The 19,742-nt window shown below is 24.4% G+C and overlaps 6 protein-coding genes across 6 annotated transcripts in view; all 6 read right to left on the reverse strand.

The window, feature by feature from the left end:
• Positions 1-19,742, reverse strand: part of LOC122712540 (mannosyl-oligosaccharide 1,2-alpha-mannosidase IA-like) — a 147,794-nt gene that overhangs the window by 26,338 nt on the left and 101,714 nt on the right. The gene's annotated exons all lie outside the window — the stretch shown is intronic.
• Positions 1,903-4,571, reverse strand: LOC122712549. Its single transcript, XM_043932273.1, has 8 exons — positions 4,431-4,571; positions 4,068-4,187; positions 3,877-3,994; positions 3,287-3,548; positions 2,664-2,784; positions 2,255-2,400; positions 2,033-2,165; positions 1,903-1,953 (listed from the first exon to the last, which is right to left on the reverse strand). The coding sequence occupies exons 1-8, from the start codon at positions 4,569-4,571 to the stop codon at positions 1,903-1,905; spliced, it is 1,092 nt and encodes a 363-aa protein (XP_043788208.1).
• LOC122712543 lies at positions 5,625-8,629 on the reverse strand. Its single transcript, XM_043932267.1, has 9 exons — positions 8,489-8,629; positions 8,084-8,203; positions 7,890-8,007; positions 7,322-7,580; positions 7,149-7,259; positions 6,953-7,043; positions 6,011-6,156; positions 5,749-5,881; positions 5,625-5,675 (listed from the first exon to the last, which is right to left on the reverse strand). The coding sequence occupies exons 1-9, from the start codon at positions 8,627-8,629 to the stop codon at positions 5,625-5,627; spliced, it is 1,170 nt and encodes a 389-aa protein (XP_043788202.1).
• LOC122712541 lies at positions 9,245-12,475 on the reverse strand. The gene is made up of 9 exons (XM_043932264.1): positions 12,048-12,475; positions 11,699-11,818; positions 11,507-11,624; positions 10,945-11,203; positions 10,756-10,869; positions 10,574-10,661; positions 9,701-9,846; positions 9,442-9,574; positions 9,245-9,373 (listed from the first exon to the last, which is right to left on the reverse strand). Exons 1-9 carry the CDS (start codon positions 12,186-12,188, stop codon positions 9,323-9,325), a joined length of 1,170 nt encoding a protein of 389 aa, XP_043788199.1. The 5' UTR covers positions 12,189-12,475; the 3' UTR covers positions 9,245-9,322.
• LOC122712548 lies at positions 12,880-16,072 on the reverse strand. The gene is made up of 9 exons (XM_043932272.1): positions 15,534-16,072; positions 15,131-15,250; positions 14,935-15,052; positions 14,372-14,630; positions 14,200-14,310; positions 14,015-14,105; positions 13,257-13,402; positions 13,004-13,136; positions 12,880-12,930 (listed from the first exon to the last, which is right to left on the reverse strand). Exons 1-9 carry the CDS (start codon positions 15,672-15,674, stop codon positions 12,880-12,882), a joined length of 1,170 nt encoding a protein of 389 aa, XP_043788207.1. The 5' UTR covers positions 15,675-16,072.
• On the reverse strand, positions 16,306-19,386 carry LOC122712547. Its single transcript, XM_043932271.1, has 9 exons — positions 19,244-19,386; positions 18,895-19,014; positions 18,699-18,816; positions 18,135-18,393; positions 17,951-18,064; positions 17,766-17,856; positions 16,762-16,907; positions 16,503-16,635; positions 16,306-16,434 (listed from the first exon to the last, which is right to left on the reverse strand). The coding sequence occupies exons 1-9, from the start codon at positions 19,382-19,384 to the stop codon at positions 16,384-16,386; spliced, it is 1,173 nt and encodes a 390-aa protein (XP_043788206.1). The 5' UTR covers positions 19,385-19,386; the 3' UTR covers positions 16,306-16,383.

A 19,742-nucleotide genomic window follows, 5' to 3' on the forward strand; every position in this document is an offset into this window, starting at 1 on the left:
AAGTGCCAAGTGAATAAAGAGCATTCGCGTGAAAATCTCTTAGTAAACTTTAATTATTCAATGTCGATCGTGAGTTTGACCGTATGACATGACGCGTAAAATGCGTAATAATCGTAACAATTTTGATCTTCAAAATACGATATATATTGAGCATGAAGTTGAAAAAAGAAAAAGGAAGAGCAATTTGCATAGCTGTGATCATTAAAGTCAACAATATGATGTAACGGTGAGTACATAATTTTAAATATATATTTAGAGGTTAGGTTTACTTTTTAGTTAAGAATCATATTGAATCGAATACATTACAGCGAAGAAAGATATAGATATATTGATCATCTGAAATTAAAATATTTGTTAGATCATATTTGAGTCCTTTATAATCGAGATGAAATTATACTTAACTATTATATAAAGTTATATATATTATATAAAGTTATATAAAGTTACCTACTATATTATATATAGTAGATAAATTAAAACTTTCTTTTTTAACAAAATATTCATTACATAATGTAATATAATTATTGTAGATATTACGTATAATTATATTATAAAATTGTCGATTTGGTAACTTAAATTTGATAAGATTGACCAATCCATATCATAATTATCATAACCAGTAACTAATTTCTCACCGAAAAAAAAGTCTTTCATAGACGATATAGAAATTACCATGAACGTATTGTTTCGAAGTTCTTAATAATCCTTGAAGTACGAATTTTTGTATTTTAACTGGTTGTCTGTACCATGTTGTATCATATCTAATTTCGTAAAATCATATTTCTTTTTAAATTTCTTTTTTTCTTATTATTATTTTACTTACAATTCATAGAATGGATGCAATGAACAATCCATGATGATCTGGTCGATATAATTATGTATAAACGCATAAAATAAATGTATCAAAATATCATAACCATACGAAAATGCGTATTTTCTCGTGTCATTCAAATAAGTTTTAGTAGTAAACTACAATGTAGAATAGATTTACAATAATTGAAATGCGTTAAAATTATTTAGATTTTTATATAAAATATATTTATAATATATTAATTAATATATTTTATATAATATATATATATATATATATATATATATATATATATATATATATATATTATAATATATTTTATAATATATTAATTAAAAAGTACTCACTAATATCATATAAGTAGCTAAAGAAAATGCGATTATCAGATTGATGGACAATTTTTTCAATAGGACATTGCACACGCTTGAAAAATTTTAGGTTAGATCTATATCTTTAGCTTCTGAAATTTATTTTATCTGTGATATTAATATCAATACCGACTCGATACATGTATAAGTTTCCATTGCATCGCAAATTTTCCTATAAGTTTGATCAATTTCATCATTCGCAATATTTTTTTTCGAATCACTATCAATTGCTCTTCGTATGCGACAACTGAAAAATAGAATTTTTTCTTGAAAATAAAATTCAATGAAAATAAAATTTTTTATCATCGTACCTTATTATCTCAAATAATGCGCAATAATGGTATGCCAGGAGAAGGTGTGTAAACTCAACTGATAATATTGAAATTATATTATTCTTCATGAAATCAATTCTTCAGAAAACAGAAATAGCATATGACAATTAGGTAAAAATGTTCATCCTTCTCTATATTATATCATCGTGCCAAGTCTACTGAGACATATTGTTATTCAAGGGTATGATGTATGAAATGACCAATAACAAAAAATGTGCGTAAATTAATTAATTCTAGAATAGTTGATATATATATAGAATATATAATCGAGCGAATGTCGAAAAAGAAAACAAATTAATGAACAATAGTATCCATTAATCCAGATCAAGCATATATCAATAATAATTGTTTATTTCTGTATTAATACTTCTAATCCATAAAGCCATAGTTTTTATTGTATCGAGTACATCAGGGTGAAATACGAAAACGACGAACTTAACATCTAAAATTTTCCGTAATTTTTTATTCATCAATTTTTGAATTGAAATAACGTGTAATGTAGTTATTTAAAAAAAATTTACCGTTGAAAATCCTGTATGGCATGGGGTGAACAAACCTAAGATGTTGAATGCATGTGTCGTTGTACTTTGTAACATGATTAGCAATAAGATTTTTTGCGCTTTCAATGGCATGGAATACCACATCGAATTATATCTGTTCAATAATAATAATAATAATAATTTTTTTTTACCGCGTAATTAATGTAATTAATTTCAATACATAATAAATGAATTCAAACTTACAATTCATCGAACAATTCTTGGCTATTGTTCATAAGTACTTGACCATTATAATTATTGAGAAATATAATCACCAAGTGAACAGCAACAAGTGTGAAACAGAATAATATTTCTAATTGGTTCTTCTTAATTAAAGTTGCATTTACCAGCTAAATCAAGAAAAATAAATATCGTAAATAAATACATACTTATTTTAAAATTTATCGCGCAGTAAGAGATATTCACTTACTCGATACAAATTTATAGCCAATGAGATCACAACTAGGAAACTAGCCACTATATAATGTATCCCTGCAGTACTTACCGCGAAATCGATAAGTCTGTCATTGAACCACATGAAATTTGAGAACATAATATTAACATAAGCATCTGGAAGATAATTTTATAATACAATCGTTACATTTTAATTTACTAACTCGATAGTTTGATTGTGAATATCCACTACACGATAAAGCTCTATAAGTTTCGAATCAATTTGTTTAGGTGAGAGCTTAAACATAGCCAAATACATAACAATATTTTGTATTCGATAGCTGAAACATACAATACTTTTCGTTATTTAAATTTATCTTATTCAACTTATAATTTATAGGATTAATATATTCATGCATTTACATTTTTGAAGTGTCGATTTTAAAAGCTAAAACAAATAGATAAATTGATAAAGAAAAATGTCAATTAATTTGTTTATAAGATTAATATAAAATTTAAATTTCCATTGAATGGGAATAGAGTGAGACTATTCTGTTTTCATATCAATACAATCTCACTCTATTACTATTTCTCATTTCTAAACAAATTTAAATTATTTGCAATTTAATAACTTAATCTCAATTAATATAATCCATGAATATTTATATTAATTCTGTATAAACACTAAGAATATAATATTTCAAATTGAATTAGATTTAATCTTATGAAATGCGATCATATCTTGTTAATTGAATAATATTAACATGTAATAAAGAAATATTATAAATATTGTAAAGTATTATATATTTGGTAATATGAGACCAATATAAAAATTTCACTCACCTCACAATTTTCAACAACACGCATATATAATAACTACAAATTCCGGTTATCGATTCCGAACATGCTATAGATAATAATCCAAATATGCCAGTAAACATAAAATTTAAGTTTATAATATCGAGATATATGATTTTATCGTGAGAAAAGGTTGTAATGTAATAAATGATACGAGTACGAGATTCATTCAAAGGTATCATGAAATCCAATATTATAGGATATAATACATATGTAACGTAAATTACAATACTCGTGTATGTCATCCCTAAAATTTGGAAAGATCGTTTAATAATTTAATTAATATTTAAAACATCTATCACTATTCAGAAATCTTTTTTTTTTTTTGCTATAAAAAAAAAAAGAATTCTAGAATTTTCGTTATCTCACATTACGAGCGAAGTTATTATCGTTAAAATATAATAATCATAAAAAAAAAAGAAAAATATATAATAAAAAAATGTATTAGAATATAGCTATATAATAGAAATATAGATGTATGAATATTTTCGAACATTTAAATAATTACCATGGACAATGGTATAATTACAGATTGTTATCATCAAAAAAATTCACATAAATAATATATTTCTTACAGAAAAAAATGTTGATCATATGATGCGAATCATCGATCAATTTCATTCGTATTTGCGATTCTATTGAATCTTGAACGATACTTTCCTCTGTACGTATATGCTTGAATACAATTTTTATCTGTCAAAGTAGAATAACATATAGAAATATTTATAGAGGCCAACAATTGAAAATAATTATAATTTTTACTCACTGTAGGAAAAAAGGCTATAGAACCTATATATCGTAACAAAAATAGCACAAATGGACAGGTTATAGATAACGTTAAAATGCTGTTTTGTAATGTAATTTCAGATCTTAAAAGTGACACGATCTAAAAATGTATTCCATTTGTTAACCAGATTATTCAAGCTCAGGCAAGCTTTTTAACTATACAGTAATTCGATCATACGTATAATATATAGTTATTATATGTATATGTATATATTATTTTAAAATATGAATATTTTTTTATGCAAAATAGAGAAACCTGTTTTTCTTTTTTAAACCTGCATTAAATCTGCATTATCATACAGATACATATATATAAAAAAAGAAAAATCATAATTTTCGTTACCTGAAATATTATATTGGCAAGAAAGTAGCTTAATAACCATAATCTCTGAATCCAAACATAAATCGAATTATCGTATGGCCACAGTCCAACGATTTTCAATACAGTACGATAAGTAGCATACTGTTTATCGAATACGTCCATCGTTCTGATCAGATGTTAAATGTTATGTAAAACTGCAAGAATCATTCAACTATACCTCAGTTTAATGCATTATTTATGTTATTATGTTTCTTGAATTACATAGTTTTACCTGTTCGTAATATGATAGAATACAATGCGAGAAAATTACAGTAAATTGTAATCGATCGATTTTCTTCGTTTTCATTATTAAAAGATTCTTCATAATTCTTCATAATAGATATTGATTTTGAAAAAATTACTGGCTTCGGAATATTTCTTTTATGTATTTTTATTCATATATTTCCTTTTCTTTTTCCTTATTTTTCTACTTTTTGATTCGAAAGTAAAGAATAGAGACTTCGTCAGTATTCTTATAGTCGCCGATTAATCACGACACTATTTCTTCTGCAATGCTAAAAAGTTAAAATATTAAAAGAATTATAATAGAAAGGAATAAGAAAAGTGGAACAATTTTATGTGAAACATTGTGAGATACAACGTTATAATGTAAATAGTACAAATTAATGGTATCGTAAAAAACACATATAATTGCAATAATAAATATTTTCTATTTTTAACAACAGTAAATGGAAAACAATCAACAGACTTATACAATATAATATTATTTTTTTTTAATTTAATTAATCCCCAAATTATTTATAATTATATCTTTTTTTATAAAGCAAGTACGTAGAAAGTATCGAGTAATTAAATAATAAGATAAAATTCACTGAAACGTGTATTTCTATAATGATATAATTTAATGCCAATTGTAAATTATTAATACGTTAAAATTGAAAAAGATGGTAAAACTAAACTAAAAGATGCAAATTAAATTTAATACAAATATGCGAATTTGACTAGAAGATTTTTTTTTTAATTAACATTAAAAATCTGGATTCCGAAATTTATTATCTTTGGAAGTATTAGAAGTCATATAGAAAAAAACAATAAACGATACATAATAAATATTCATTATTCAAATCCAAAAGTGTAACAATATCATAACAATTTCAATATTTATATTGAAGTAGTTATATTGAATACTTATATGCCAGTAATATTCCAGAATATTTATTGAATTGAGTATATAACGGCACAATAGGAGAAGGACGAACTCATCATCTGCAATGTTACAATAGTTAAAAGTGTTGAAATTCAAAATCATGTTATTAAACAAAAAAAGAAGAGAAATTACCGACATAAAGCCTGCATAAGACGGAGTGAATAAACCAGAAAGACATAATTCACAATCCATTGAGCTTCTCAATATTATGAACAATAATAGTTTTTGCGCTTTTAAAGGAATGCGATACCATGTAGAAGCATATCTGCATATCATTCTATCATTTAATATATTCCGGCAATATCGTTATATTTTTAGTATTATATACTAATAAAATATGAATTATCTAAACGATAAAGATGTAAGTAATAATATAAAAATTATTCAAACTTACAATTCGTTAAATATGCTAAGATTACTGTCAATAATTAATTGTCCGCAATGATTATTATAAAATGCGATCATTAAATGATACATAACTATAAGAATAGAACCGAAGATTTCTATTCTACTGTCCATAGTTATTATTGCGTTATATAGCTATGAAATGATCAAAAAATATATTTAATTTCATATTTTCAGTATCAATCTGGAAAATGCAATTCTAGTATAATATATAAGGGACATGATATATTATATTATATTATATTAAATGATATCCTTATATACTTCATATGAAAATGATAGATTGTTGTACACTTCAACTTTAACAACTTTATATAAAAAGCAAGAAAAAGAAAATCAAAAATTTGATCGAAAGGATCATCAAAGTTCATTTAGAAAATAGAGAAAACTATACCATTGAAATCATCATTTAAATCATTTCGATTTTTCTTGATATCTCAATCGATTATCGAAATATAAGTTAAAATATCCGTTGCGTTTCACTTAGGGTTTCATTAATATTATGAATACGTTCGCGATCACACAATAATATATTTTTTTTCCAAGAATCGCGTACTATGTTTTTCAGAATAGCATCTGTTATTTGTCGAGAATATGAAATAGTGAGATAAAGAAGAAGAAATCCAAATAAGAGACAAAGAAATAAATAGTAAACGATACTCTTGCAAACTGGAAGCTGTATCAGGATATATTAACAAGTGTTTTGAATTACAAGTTTCCGCGGTTTTAATGATCTTCTATTCATTGAGAATTATTCAACAATTCGCAATTATAACGATTTAAATTTTTCATAATTTTAAATAATAAAATTTAATTGAATTTCAAATTAAATCCCGTTTACAGTGGTATATTGAAGATTCACATATTGAAGAACACGTAAGAAATTCTGTGATTCAAATAAAATGAATAAATCTTTATTAAAAATACTTACGCGATAAAGATTTATAGAGAATGAGAATATGCATACAATAATTGCCACCAGATACTGTGTCGCTGCATTATTTGAGACTATATTGATATGCCTTCCAAGTACGATAATGTAAGAAACATGAAAAATTAATATTATTTAAAAAATTATTATTATTAATATTATTTACCATAATAATTTAATTTTTTAATTTACCAACTCGATAGCATGGCAATGAATGTCCACTACTCGATGTATGTCTGTAAGTTTCAAATCTATCTTAGGCAGATTGGGAATACTGAGATCCTCAATTATCTTTCGCATTCGATAACTAAAAAATATTCAGAATATTAACATGGATAAAAATAAATGCAACATAATGAAATGACTTACCTAGCGATATTAAATCGTCTGCATATATAGTAACTCAAAATATTAGAAAACGATTCTGTACCCGTTATAGATAATAATCCGAATAATAGATTTAACATGAAATTTAAGATTAGAAAGATTTTAATATATGCATTTTGATCGCCAAAAATGAATAAAACATTAAAATGAGTGCGAGATTCGTTTAAAGGTATTATTAGATCCAGTATTACAGGATTCACTAGAAATATGATAGTCGCTGCAATAAAAGCGAAAGTCACGCCTAAAATTTGAAAGTGTTATTTAATATTTTAGAGTCATAGAAATAATGTCGTATTTTTTAAATTTTTTTATTTTAAAGAAACAATTGTAACAATTTCAGAAAAATTCCAGTAGCAATAATAAAAAACGAGAAAGTAATTATAAAAATTAATTAATATAATGAAAATTGTAAAATGTTATAAAATATTTCTTAATATTTTTATTTGGTATTACTCTTTTATAATAGATATATAATTATATTTAAGTAATCACGATGACAACGAAAGTTATTTATATTTTACGAATTAATGTGCATAAAGTGATTTCTTACAACAAAAGATATAGATGATATGACTAGAAATATCCAGATATTTCGTTTGTATTTGTATTTCGATCGTGTCTTGTAACAGATGTTCTTCTGTACGTATGTAATCGAATAAATGTTGTAGCTATACAAAAATAGAAACGTACATATATATAAATATTCAATAATTTAAATAATTTTATTTTTTGAATTTCACTTACGTATGGAAAAATTGTAATATAATAAATATATCGTAAAAAAAATAGCAGTAAAGGGAAAGTCGCAGACAACGTGACAACATAATTTCGTAATGTAATTTCAGAGTTTAGAAGCACGATAATCTAAAAAAGATTTAATTTATTATATTTAAATTAGGATTAAACATCGAAGAAAAGAATATTTTTATAATCTTTAAATATTAAAGAAAATAATTTTTTAAATATATTTATTAATTTCTTTGATTATTTAAATAAAATAATTTTCGTAATATTATTATAGAAAATAAAATATTTCAAATTTATCTATAATATTTTAATATTAATAAAATTAACATTTTTGCATCAATATATTGAAAAAAAATATATAAAATTACTAATGGTAAGAAATAATAATGGAATTTCTATTACCTGAAATATTATACCGATAAGAAAATACAGTAAGAAACATGTTCTTTGAATCCATACGTAGATTGATTTATCATATGGCCACAGTCCTACAATTTTCAATATTATACGATAGATACGATATTGTTTGTCGAAAACATCCATGTTCCTGGTTAGATATCGACTGCAGTGTAGAATTCAAAAGATAATTTCACTACATCTCAGCTTAATGTATTATTTACACGACTATTTTTCCGTCTTGTATTTTCATAATATAGGCTGTCTATAGTAACAGACTATATAATGTCCAATAATTACGATAAATTGCAATCGATTTTCACTCATTACTAAATGATTCTCCATAAAAGATAAATTTTCATTCATATATTTTCTTTTCTTATTTCATATTTTTCTATTTTTCGATTTGAAAGTGGGAGGATAGAAGCATTGTCAGTAATCTTATAATCGTCAGTTGCTTACGATGCTATTCTCTCTGTAATTCTAAAATATTAATATATTAAAAGAATTATATAATTAATAGAAATAAATAAGAATAATAGAAACGTGTTGAGTGAAACATAGTGAGACATAATTGTTATCGTGTAAATAGTTTAATGTAAAAGTATCATAAAAATTTGTCTACATATAGTTTTGCAATAATAAATATTTTCCATTTTAATTCCAGTAATAGGAAAACGACCAAGATTATATTTGATATGAAATATAACATCATTTTTTACTCATTTTATTATTCAAATTGTTTGTGCTTATTTAACAAATATTCAATTCAAATCTATGCGTATGACAACGATACCACATGATTGCAATATTTATATTTTGAAGTAAAATGTCAGATATTTATTGAATCGAGTATATAACGGCACAATAGGAGAAGGACGAACTCATCATCTGTAATGTTACAATAGTTAAGTGTTGAAATTTGAAAATGATGCAGTATATGAAGAAGTAGAAATTACCGACGTAAAGCCTACATAAGACGGAGTGAATAAACCAGAAAGACGTAATTCACAACCCATTGAAGTTCTCAGTATCATAAGCAATAATAATTTTTGCGCCTTTAATGGAATGCAATACCATGTAGAAGAATATCTGCATAGTATTTTGTCATATAATAAATTCCAATATCGTTATATTTTTAATATAACAAATTGATAACATATGGGTTATCTAAACGATAAAAATGTAAATAATAATATAGTAATTATTCGAACTTACAATTCGTTAAATATGCCGAGATTACTGTCAATAATTAATTGTCCATAATGATTATTGTAAAATGCAATCATTAAATGATAGATAACTACAAGAGCACAACCGGAGATTTCTGTTCTACTGTCCATAGTTATTATTGCATTATATAGCTATGAAACGATCAAAAAATATATTTAGTTTCATATTTTCAATAGTAAGTAATCTAAAGAATATCGTTATTATTTCACAAAATGATATACAAAATATATATGTTATATTATCCTAAATGATATACTTCTATTAAACATCATATTAAAATAATAGCTTACATATTTTATCTTTTGTAAAAGACATGAAAAGAAATTAAAAATTTTATGTATAAAAGGAATTATCAAAATTTACTCATAATTTACTCATAAAGTAGAGAAAAGTATATCACTGAAGTCCTTATTCAATTCTTCTCGATATCTCAATTCATTTTCGAGATATAACAATTTTCCATACCATTTAATAGAGTGCAGAAATTATGAAAATGCTTGTGATAATCCAATAACATATTCTTTTTTCTGACAAATTGTTGTTTCTTTTAAGCGACAATAATCTCGCAAATTGGAAATTACATCAGGTATTTTAATGAACATTTTAAGAACAAGATTCCGCGGTCCTAATGATTTTTCATCGATAGAGCGAGAATAATTATCCTCGAGGTTAGAGATATTTAAATTTTTCTTAATTTTAATAGGATATTCGAGTTCTTAATTTTAATAGGTATTCGAGAAAGTAAATTCCATTTATAATAATCTTATCAATGATATATTAGAGATCCTAAATCTAAGATTTCAAAAATTTTTTAAAAATAAGATTGATAAATCGTATACAACATTAAAAAATACTTACGCGATATAGATTTACAGAGAATGAGAGCACGCATACAATAATTGCTATCAGATATTGTGCTCCATTATTTGTAGCAAAATTAATATGCCTTCCAAGTACGACAATATAAGATACGTAAAAAATTAATATTATTTAAATTATTATTATTATTATTACTTTTTATAATATTTTAATTTACCAACTCAATAGCATGATTATAAATGTCCACTATTCGATGTATCTCTGTAAATTTCAAATCTATTTGCTTGGACAAAATAGGCATACTAAGGTCTTCAATGATCTTTCGAATTCGGTAACTAAAAAATATTCCAAATACTTAATAATAAGGGATAAAAATACATTGCAGAATGCAACATGATCAAGTCACTTACCTGACAATATGAAATTGTCTGGATATATAATAACAAAAAATATTAAGTGAGAACTCTGTACCCATTATACATAATAATCCGAATGACAGAATTAACATGAAGTTTAAGATTAAAAAGATTTTAATAAACGCGCTTTGATCGCCGAAAAGAAATAGGACATTGAAGTGAGCGCGAGATTCGTTTAAAGGCATTATTATATCCAATGTTATAGGAATTAATAGAAATATCATGAACGCTGTAATACCAGTAAAACTCATCCCTAGAAATTCAAAGTATTTTTTAATATTTCAAAGTTATATATAAATAATGCTATATTTTTGAAATTATTTTTATTCTGATGAAAGAATTGTAATATTTTTAAAAAAATGTATAATGACAAACAAGAAAGTAATTATAAAAATTAATTAATATACTGAAAATTGTAAAATGTTGTACAATATTTTGAATAATTTTATATGATATTATTTTTTCATAATAGATATATAATTATATTTAAGTAATTATGATAACAATGAAAGTTATTTATATTTTACGAATTAATGTGCATAACGTGATTTCTTACAGCAAAAAATATCGATAATATGACTGGAAATATCGAGATATTTCGTTTGTATTTGTATCTCTATCGAATCTTGTAACTGATGTTCTTCTGCAGATATGATATTGAACAGAATTTCTGCCTGTACAAAAATAGAAACATATATATAAATAAATGTTCAATAATATTAAGTAATTTTTCATGAATTTCACTTACGTATGAAAACAGTGTAATAAAATGAAGGTATCGTAAAAAAAACAGCAATACAGGAAAAATCTCAGATAACGTGATAACGCAATTTTGTAATGTAATTTCAGATTTTACCAGCAGGATAATCTGAAAAATTATATTCGTCAAATTACAATTAAATATTAAACAAGAAAATATTTTTTTAATCATATTTATTGATCATTTAAATAAAATATTTTTCTAAGTATTATGGAAAACAAAATATTTTAAATTTATCTATAATATTCTGAGATTAATGTATTCAATTTCTGGATTAGCATATTAATGTAACGTACCAATTATTATTATCGATAAAGAATAATCAAAATTATATTACCTGAAATATTATACCTATAAGAAAGTATGTTAATAAAGACAATCTCTGAATCCATACGTAGATTGAACTGTCGTATGGCCATAGTCCTATAATTTTCAATATAATACGATAAGTACGATACTGATTGTCGAACACGTTCATTGTTCTGGTCAGATATTAACTGTCACGTAAAATTCAAAGAATCATCCGTCTATACCTCGGTTCAATATATTATTCACATTCTTATTTCTTCATCTCAAATTCTATAGTGTACTCTTTTTGTATTTATAGACTGTTATATGTGAAAATTATAGTAAATTGCATTCGATCGATTTTCTTCGCACTCATTACTGAACGATCACTATTTCATAACAGATTTTCATTTATGTATTTTCTTGACTTTTTTCGTATTTTTCTATTTTTTGATTTGAAAGAATAGAAGCTTTGTCAGTAATCTTACTGGTATTACAGCGTTACAATCGTGAGTTACTCACTATTCCTTCTGTAATGTTAAAATGTTAAAATATTAAAATGTGAAGAATTATAATAGAAGAAAATAAAAAAAGTGGAATAGTTTCACGTGATACATAGTAAGACAGAACATTATGCCATAAACAGTTTAAACTAATCGTGCTATAAAAATTTATTTTTTATATTATTGCAACAATAAATATTTTATTAACTGGAAAACGATTAATAGATTTATGAAATACAACATTATTTTGTTTAAATTTTATTACATAAATCGTTTGTGCTTATATTTAAAAAATATCCATTATTCAAATGGATATAACAATATCATATAATTGCAATATTTATACTGAAGTAAAATGCAAGTAATATTCGAGAATATTTATTGAATTGAGTATATAACAGCACAATAGGAGAAGGACGAACTCATCATCTGCAATATTATAATCGTTAAAAGTGTTGAAATTCAAAATTATGTTGTATAACAAAAAAAAAAGAGAAATTACCGACGTAAAGCCTGCATAAGACGGAGTGAATAAACCAGAAAGACATAATTCACAATCCATTGAGCTCCTCAATATCATAAACAATAATAGTTTTTGCGCTTTTAAAGGAATGCGATACCATGTAGAAGCAAATCTGCGTATCATTCTATCATTTAATATATTCCGGCAATATCGTTATATTTTTAGTATTAATAAAATATGAATTATCTAAACGATATAGATGTAAATAATAATAACAATTATTGGAACTTACAATTCGTTAAATATGCCAAGATTACTGTCAATAATTAATTGTCCATAATGATTATTGTAAAATGCGATCATTAAATGATAGGTAACTATCAGAATACAACCGAAGACTTCTATTCGATTGTCCATAGTTATTATTGCGTTATATAGCTATGAAACGATCCAAAAACATATTTAGTTTGATATTTTCAATATAATATATAAGTAATATCTAGAAGATATTGCGATTATTTCACAAAATGATATACAAAATATATGCTATATTATGCTAAATATGTATTCCTATATTTCATATTAAAATGATAGATTGTTACATATCTTTTGTAAGAGGCTCATGAAGAAAAATTAAAAATTTTATCTATTAACGAATTATTAATAACGAATAATATATTTTTTTTCCAAGAATTACGTACTATGTTTTTTCAAGGATGGCGTTTAATGTTTGTAGAGAATTTGGAATAGTAAGATGAAGTGCAAATGAGAGGTGACAAAAAAATAAATCGTAAACAATAATCTTGCAAACTGGAAGCTGTATCAGGATGTATTAACAAGTGTTTTGAATTACAAGATTCCGGAGTTTTAGTTCTATTCATCGAAAATTATCACTTTCGCAATTATAACGATTTAAATTTTTCATAATTTTAATAAAATCTAATAGAATTTCAAATTAAATTCAGCTTACAGTGGTATATTGAAGATTCTAACACGTAAGAAATTCTATGGTTGAATTAAGGTGAATAAATCTTCATTAAAAATACTTACGCGATATAGATTTACAGAGAATGACAGTATGCATACAATGATTGCCATTAGATATTGCGCTGCTGTATTATTTGTGGCTGAATTAATATATCTTCCAAGTGCAACGATATAAGATACGTGAAAAATTAATATTATTTAAAAACTTGTAATTATTATTATGTACCATAATATTTTAATTTACCAACTCGATAGCGTGGCAATGAATGTCCACTACTCGATGTATGTCTGTAAGTTTCAAATCTATCTTAGTCAGATTGGGCATACTGAGATCCTCAATTATCTTTCGTATTCGATAACTAAAAAAAATTTAGAATATTGATATGGATAAAATATATGCAACATAATGCAGTAACTTACCTGACGATATTAAATCGTCTGCATATATAATAACTAAAAATATTAAGTGACAACTCTGTACTCATTATAGATAATAATCCGAATGACAGAATTAACATGAAATTTAAGATTAAAAAAATTTTAATATAGGCGCTTTGATCGCCGAAAAGGAATGAAACATTAAAATGAGTGCGAGATTCGTTTAAAGGCATTATTAGATCTAGTATTACAGGATTCACTAGGAATATGATAGTCGCTGCAATAAAAGCGAAAGACACGCCTAGAATTTGAAAGTGTTATTTAATATTTCAGAGTTACATATAAATAATATCGTATATTTAAATTGTTCTTATTTTGGAGAAAAAATTGTAACATTTTCAGAAAAATGTTATATAATAAAAAGAGAGAGTAATTATAAAAATTAATTAAAATATTGAAAATTGTAAAATACTGTAGAATATTTCTTAATATTTTTATTTGGTATTACTCTTTTATAATAGATATATAATTATATTTCAGTAATTATGATGACAACAAAAGTTATTTATATTTTACGAATTACTGTGTATAAAGTGATTTCTTACAGCAAAAAATGTGGACAATATGATTAGAAATATCGAGGTATTTCGTTCGTATTTGTATTTCAATCGAATCTTGTAACAGATTTTCTTCCGCAGATATGTTATCGAACAAAGTTTTTGCCTGTACAAAAATAGAAACGTATATATATGTATAAATGTTCAATAATTTAAATAATTTTATTTTTTGAATTTCACTTACGTATGGAAAAATTGTAATATAATAAATATATCGTAAAAAAAATAGCAGTAAAGGAAAAGTCGCAGACAACGTAACAACATAATTATGTAATGTAATTTCAGATTTTAGAAGCACGATAATCTAAAACATTTAATTTATTATATTTCAATTACGATTAAACATAAAAAAAGAATATTTTTATAATATTTAAATACTAAAGAAAATAATTTTTTTTAATATATTTATTAATTTATATGATTATTTAAGTAAAATAATTTTTCTAATATTATTGTAGAAAATAAAGTATTTTAAATTTATCTATAATATTCTTATAATAATGTAATCAGAAATTTTTTGATTAACATGTTGAAAAAAAACGTATAAAATTACTATTGATAAAGAATAATAATGAAATTTCTATTACCTGAAATATTATACCAATAAGAAAATACAGTAATAAACATGTTCTCTGAATCCATACATAAACTGATTTATCATATGGCCACAGTCCTACAATTTTCAATATTGTACGATAGATATAATATTGTTTGTCGAAAACATCCATGTTCCTGGTTAGATGTCAACTGCAGTGTGGAATTCGAAAGATAATTTGACTATATCTCGACTTAATGTATTATTTACACGATTATTTTTCCGTCTTGTATTTTCATAATATACCCTGTCTATAGTAACAGACTATATAATGTCCAATAATTACGATAAATTGCAATCGATTTTCACTCATTACTAAATGATTCTCCATAACAGATAAATTTTCATTCATATATTTTCTTTTCTTATTTCTTATTTTTCTATTTTTCGATTTGAAAGTAGAGAATAGAAGCATTGTCAGTAATCTTACAATCGTTAGTTGCTTACGATGCTATTCCCTCTGTAATGTTAAAATATTAATATATTAAAAGAATTATATAATTAATAGAAATAAATAAGAATAGTAGAAACGTATTGAGTGAAACATAGTGAGACATAATTGTTATCGTGTAAATAGTTTGAAAATAAAGGTAGTTTGGAAATAAAGGTATCATAAAAATTTGTCTACACATATTTTTGCAATAATAAATATTTTCCATTTTAATTCCAGTAACAGGAAAACGACCAAGATTATATTTGATATGAAATATAACATCATTTTTTACTCATTTTATTATTCAATTGTTTGTGCTTATTTAACAAATATTCAATTCAAATCTATGCGTATGACAACGATACCACATGATTGCAATATTTATATTTTGAAGTAAAATGTCAGATATTTATTGAATCGAGTATATAACGGCACAATAGGAGAAGGACGAACTCATCATCTGCAATGTTACAATAGTTAAGTGTTGAAATTTGAAAATGATGCAGTATATGAAGAAGTAGAAATTACCGACGTAAAGCCTACATAAGACGGAGTGAATAAACCAGAAAGACGTAATTCACAACCCATTGAAGTTCTCAGTATCATAAGCAATAATAATTTTTGCGCCTTTAATGGAATGCGGTACCATGTAGAAGAATATCTGCATAGTATTTTATCATGTAATAAATTCCAATATCGTTATATTTTTAATATAACAAATTGATAACATATGGGTTATCTAAACGATAAAGATGTAAATAATAATATAGCAATAATTCGAACTTACAATTCGTTAAATATGCCAAGATTACTGTCAATAATTAATTGTCCATAATGATTATTGTAAAATGCAATCATTAAATGATAAATAACTACAAGAGCAGAACCGGAAATTTCTATTCTATTGTCCATAGTTATTATTGCGTTATATAGCTATGAAACGATCAAAAAATATATTTAGTTTTATATTTTCAATAGTAAATAATCTAAAGAATATCGCGATTATGTCACAAAATGATATACAAAATATATATGCTATATTATCTTAAATGATATTTTTCTATACATCATATTAAAATAATAGCTTACATATTTTATCTTAATTTAATCTTAATTATTTTATCTTAATAGTAAGTAATCTAAAGAATATCGCGATTATTTCACAAAATGATATACAAAATATATATGTTATATTATCCTAAATGATATACTTCTATTAAACATCATATTAAAATAATAGCTTACATATTTTATCTTTTGTAAAAGACATGAAAAGAAATTAAAAATTTTATGTATAAAAGGAATTATCGAAATTCACTCATAAAGAAGAGAAAAGTATATCACTGAAGTCCCTATTCCATTCTTCTCGATATCTCAATCCATTTCCGAGATATAATCCGGAATATCAATTTTCCATACTATTTAATACAGTGCAGAAATTATGAAAATGCTTGTGATAATCCAATGACATATTCTTTTTTCTGACAAATTGTTGTTTCTTTTAAGCGACAATAATCTCGCAAATTGGAAATTACATCAGGTATTTTAATAAACATTTTAAGAACAAGATTCCGCGGTCCTAATGATTTTTCATCGATAGAGCAAGAATAATTATCCTCGGGGTAAGAGATATTTAAATTTTTCTTAATTTTAATAGGATATTGGAGTTTTAAAGTAAATTCCATTTATAATAATCTTATCAATGATATATTAGAGATCCTAAATCTAAGATTTCAAAAATTTTTTAAAAATAAGATTGATAAATCGTATACAACATTAAAAAATACTTACGCGATATAGATTTACAGAGAATGACAGTATGCATACAATAATTGCTATCAAATATTGTGTCGCTCCATTATTTGTAGCAAAATTAATATGCCTTCCAAGTACGACAATATAGGATACGTAAAAAATTAATATTATTTAAATTATTGTTATTATTATTACTTTTTATAATATTTTAATTTACCAACTCAATAGCATGGTTATAAATGTCCACTATTCGATGTATCTCTGTAAATTTCAAATCTATCTGCTTGGACAGAATAGGCATGCTGAGATTTTCAACGATCCTTCGAATTCGGTAACTAAAAAATATTCCAAATACTTACAGGGATAAAAATAAATTGAAGAATGCCACATGATCAAGTAACTTACCTGACAATATGAAATTGTCTGGATATGTAATAACAAAAAATATTAAGTGAGAACTCTGTACCCATTATACATAATAATCCGAATGACAGAATTAACATGAAGTTTAAGATGAAAAAGATTTTAATAAACGCGCTTTGATCACCGAAAAGAAATAGGACATTGAAGTGAGCGCGAGATTCGTTTAAAGGCATTATTATATCCAATGTTATGGGAATTAATAGAAATATCATGAACGCTGTAATACCAGTAAAACTCATCCCTAGAAATTCAAAGTATTTTTTTTAGTATTTCAAAGTTATATATAAATAATGCTGTATTTTTGAAATTATTTTTATTCTGAAAAAAGAATTGTAACATTTTTAAAAAAAGTTGTAATGAAAAAAAAGAAAGTAATTATAAAAATTAATTAATATACTGAAAATTGTAAAATGTTGTACAATATTTTGAATAATTTTATATGATATTATTTTTCCATAATAGATATATAATTATATTTAAGTAGTCATGATAACAATGAAAGTTATTTATATTTTACGAATTAATGCGCATAAAATGATTTCTTACAGCAAAAAATGTGGATAATATGATTAGAAATATCGAGGTATTTCATTTGTATTTGTATTTCTGTCGAATCTTGTAACAGATGTTCTTCTGCAGATATGTTATCGAACAAAATTTCTGCCTGTACAAAAATAGAAATGTATATATGTATAAATGTTCAGTAATATAAATAATTTTATTTTTCTCGAATTTCACTTACGTATGAAAACAGTGTAATACAATGAAGATATCGTAAAAAAAATAACAGTACAGGAAAAATCTCAGATAACGTGATAACGCAATTTTGTAATGTAATTTCAGATTTTATAAGCAGGATAATCTGAAAAATTATATTCGTCAAATTACAATTAAATGTTAAACAAGAAAAAATTTTTTTAATCATATTAATTGATTATTTAAATAAAATATTTTTCTACGAATTATAGAAAATAATATATCTTAAATTTATTTATAATATTCTAAGTTTAATGTATTCAATTTTTGCATTAGCATGTTAATGTAACGTACCAATTATTAATATCGATAAAGAATAATCAAAATTATATTACCTGAAATATTATACCCATAAGAAAGTACATTAATAAAGACAATCTCTGAATCCATACATAGATTGAATTGTCGTATGGCCATAGTCCTATAATTTTCAATATAATACGATAAGTACGATACTGACTGTCGAACACGTTCATTGTTCTGGTCAGATATTAACTGTCACGTAAAATTCGAAGAATCATCCGTCTATACCTCGGTTCAATATATTATTCACATTATTTTTTCTCTATCTCAAATTCTATAATGTACTCTTTTTGTACTTATAGACTGTTTTATGTGAAAATTATAGTAAATTGCATTCGATCGATTTTCTTCGCACTCATTACTAAACGATGACTATTTCATAACAGATTTTCATTTACATATTTTCTTGCCTTTTTCGTATTTTTCTATTTTTCGATTTGAAAGAATAGAAGCTTTGTCAGTAATCTTACATTCGTGAGTTACTCACGACACTATTCCTTCTGTAATGTTAAAATATTAAAATATTAAAAT

Source organism: Apis laboriosa, unplaced genomic scaffold (assembly GCF_014066325.1).
Source record: "Apis laboriosa isolate Shangri-la unplaced genomic scaffold, ASM1406632v1 scaffold202_cov151, whole genome shotgun sequence".
Taxonomy (NCBI): Eukaryota; Metazoa; Arthropoda; class Insecta; order Hymenoptera; family Apidae; genus Apis; species Apis laboriosa.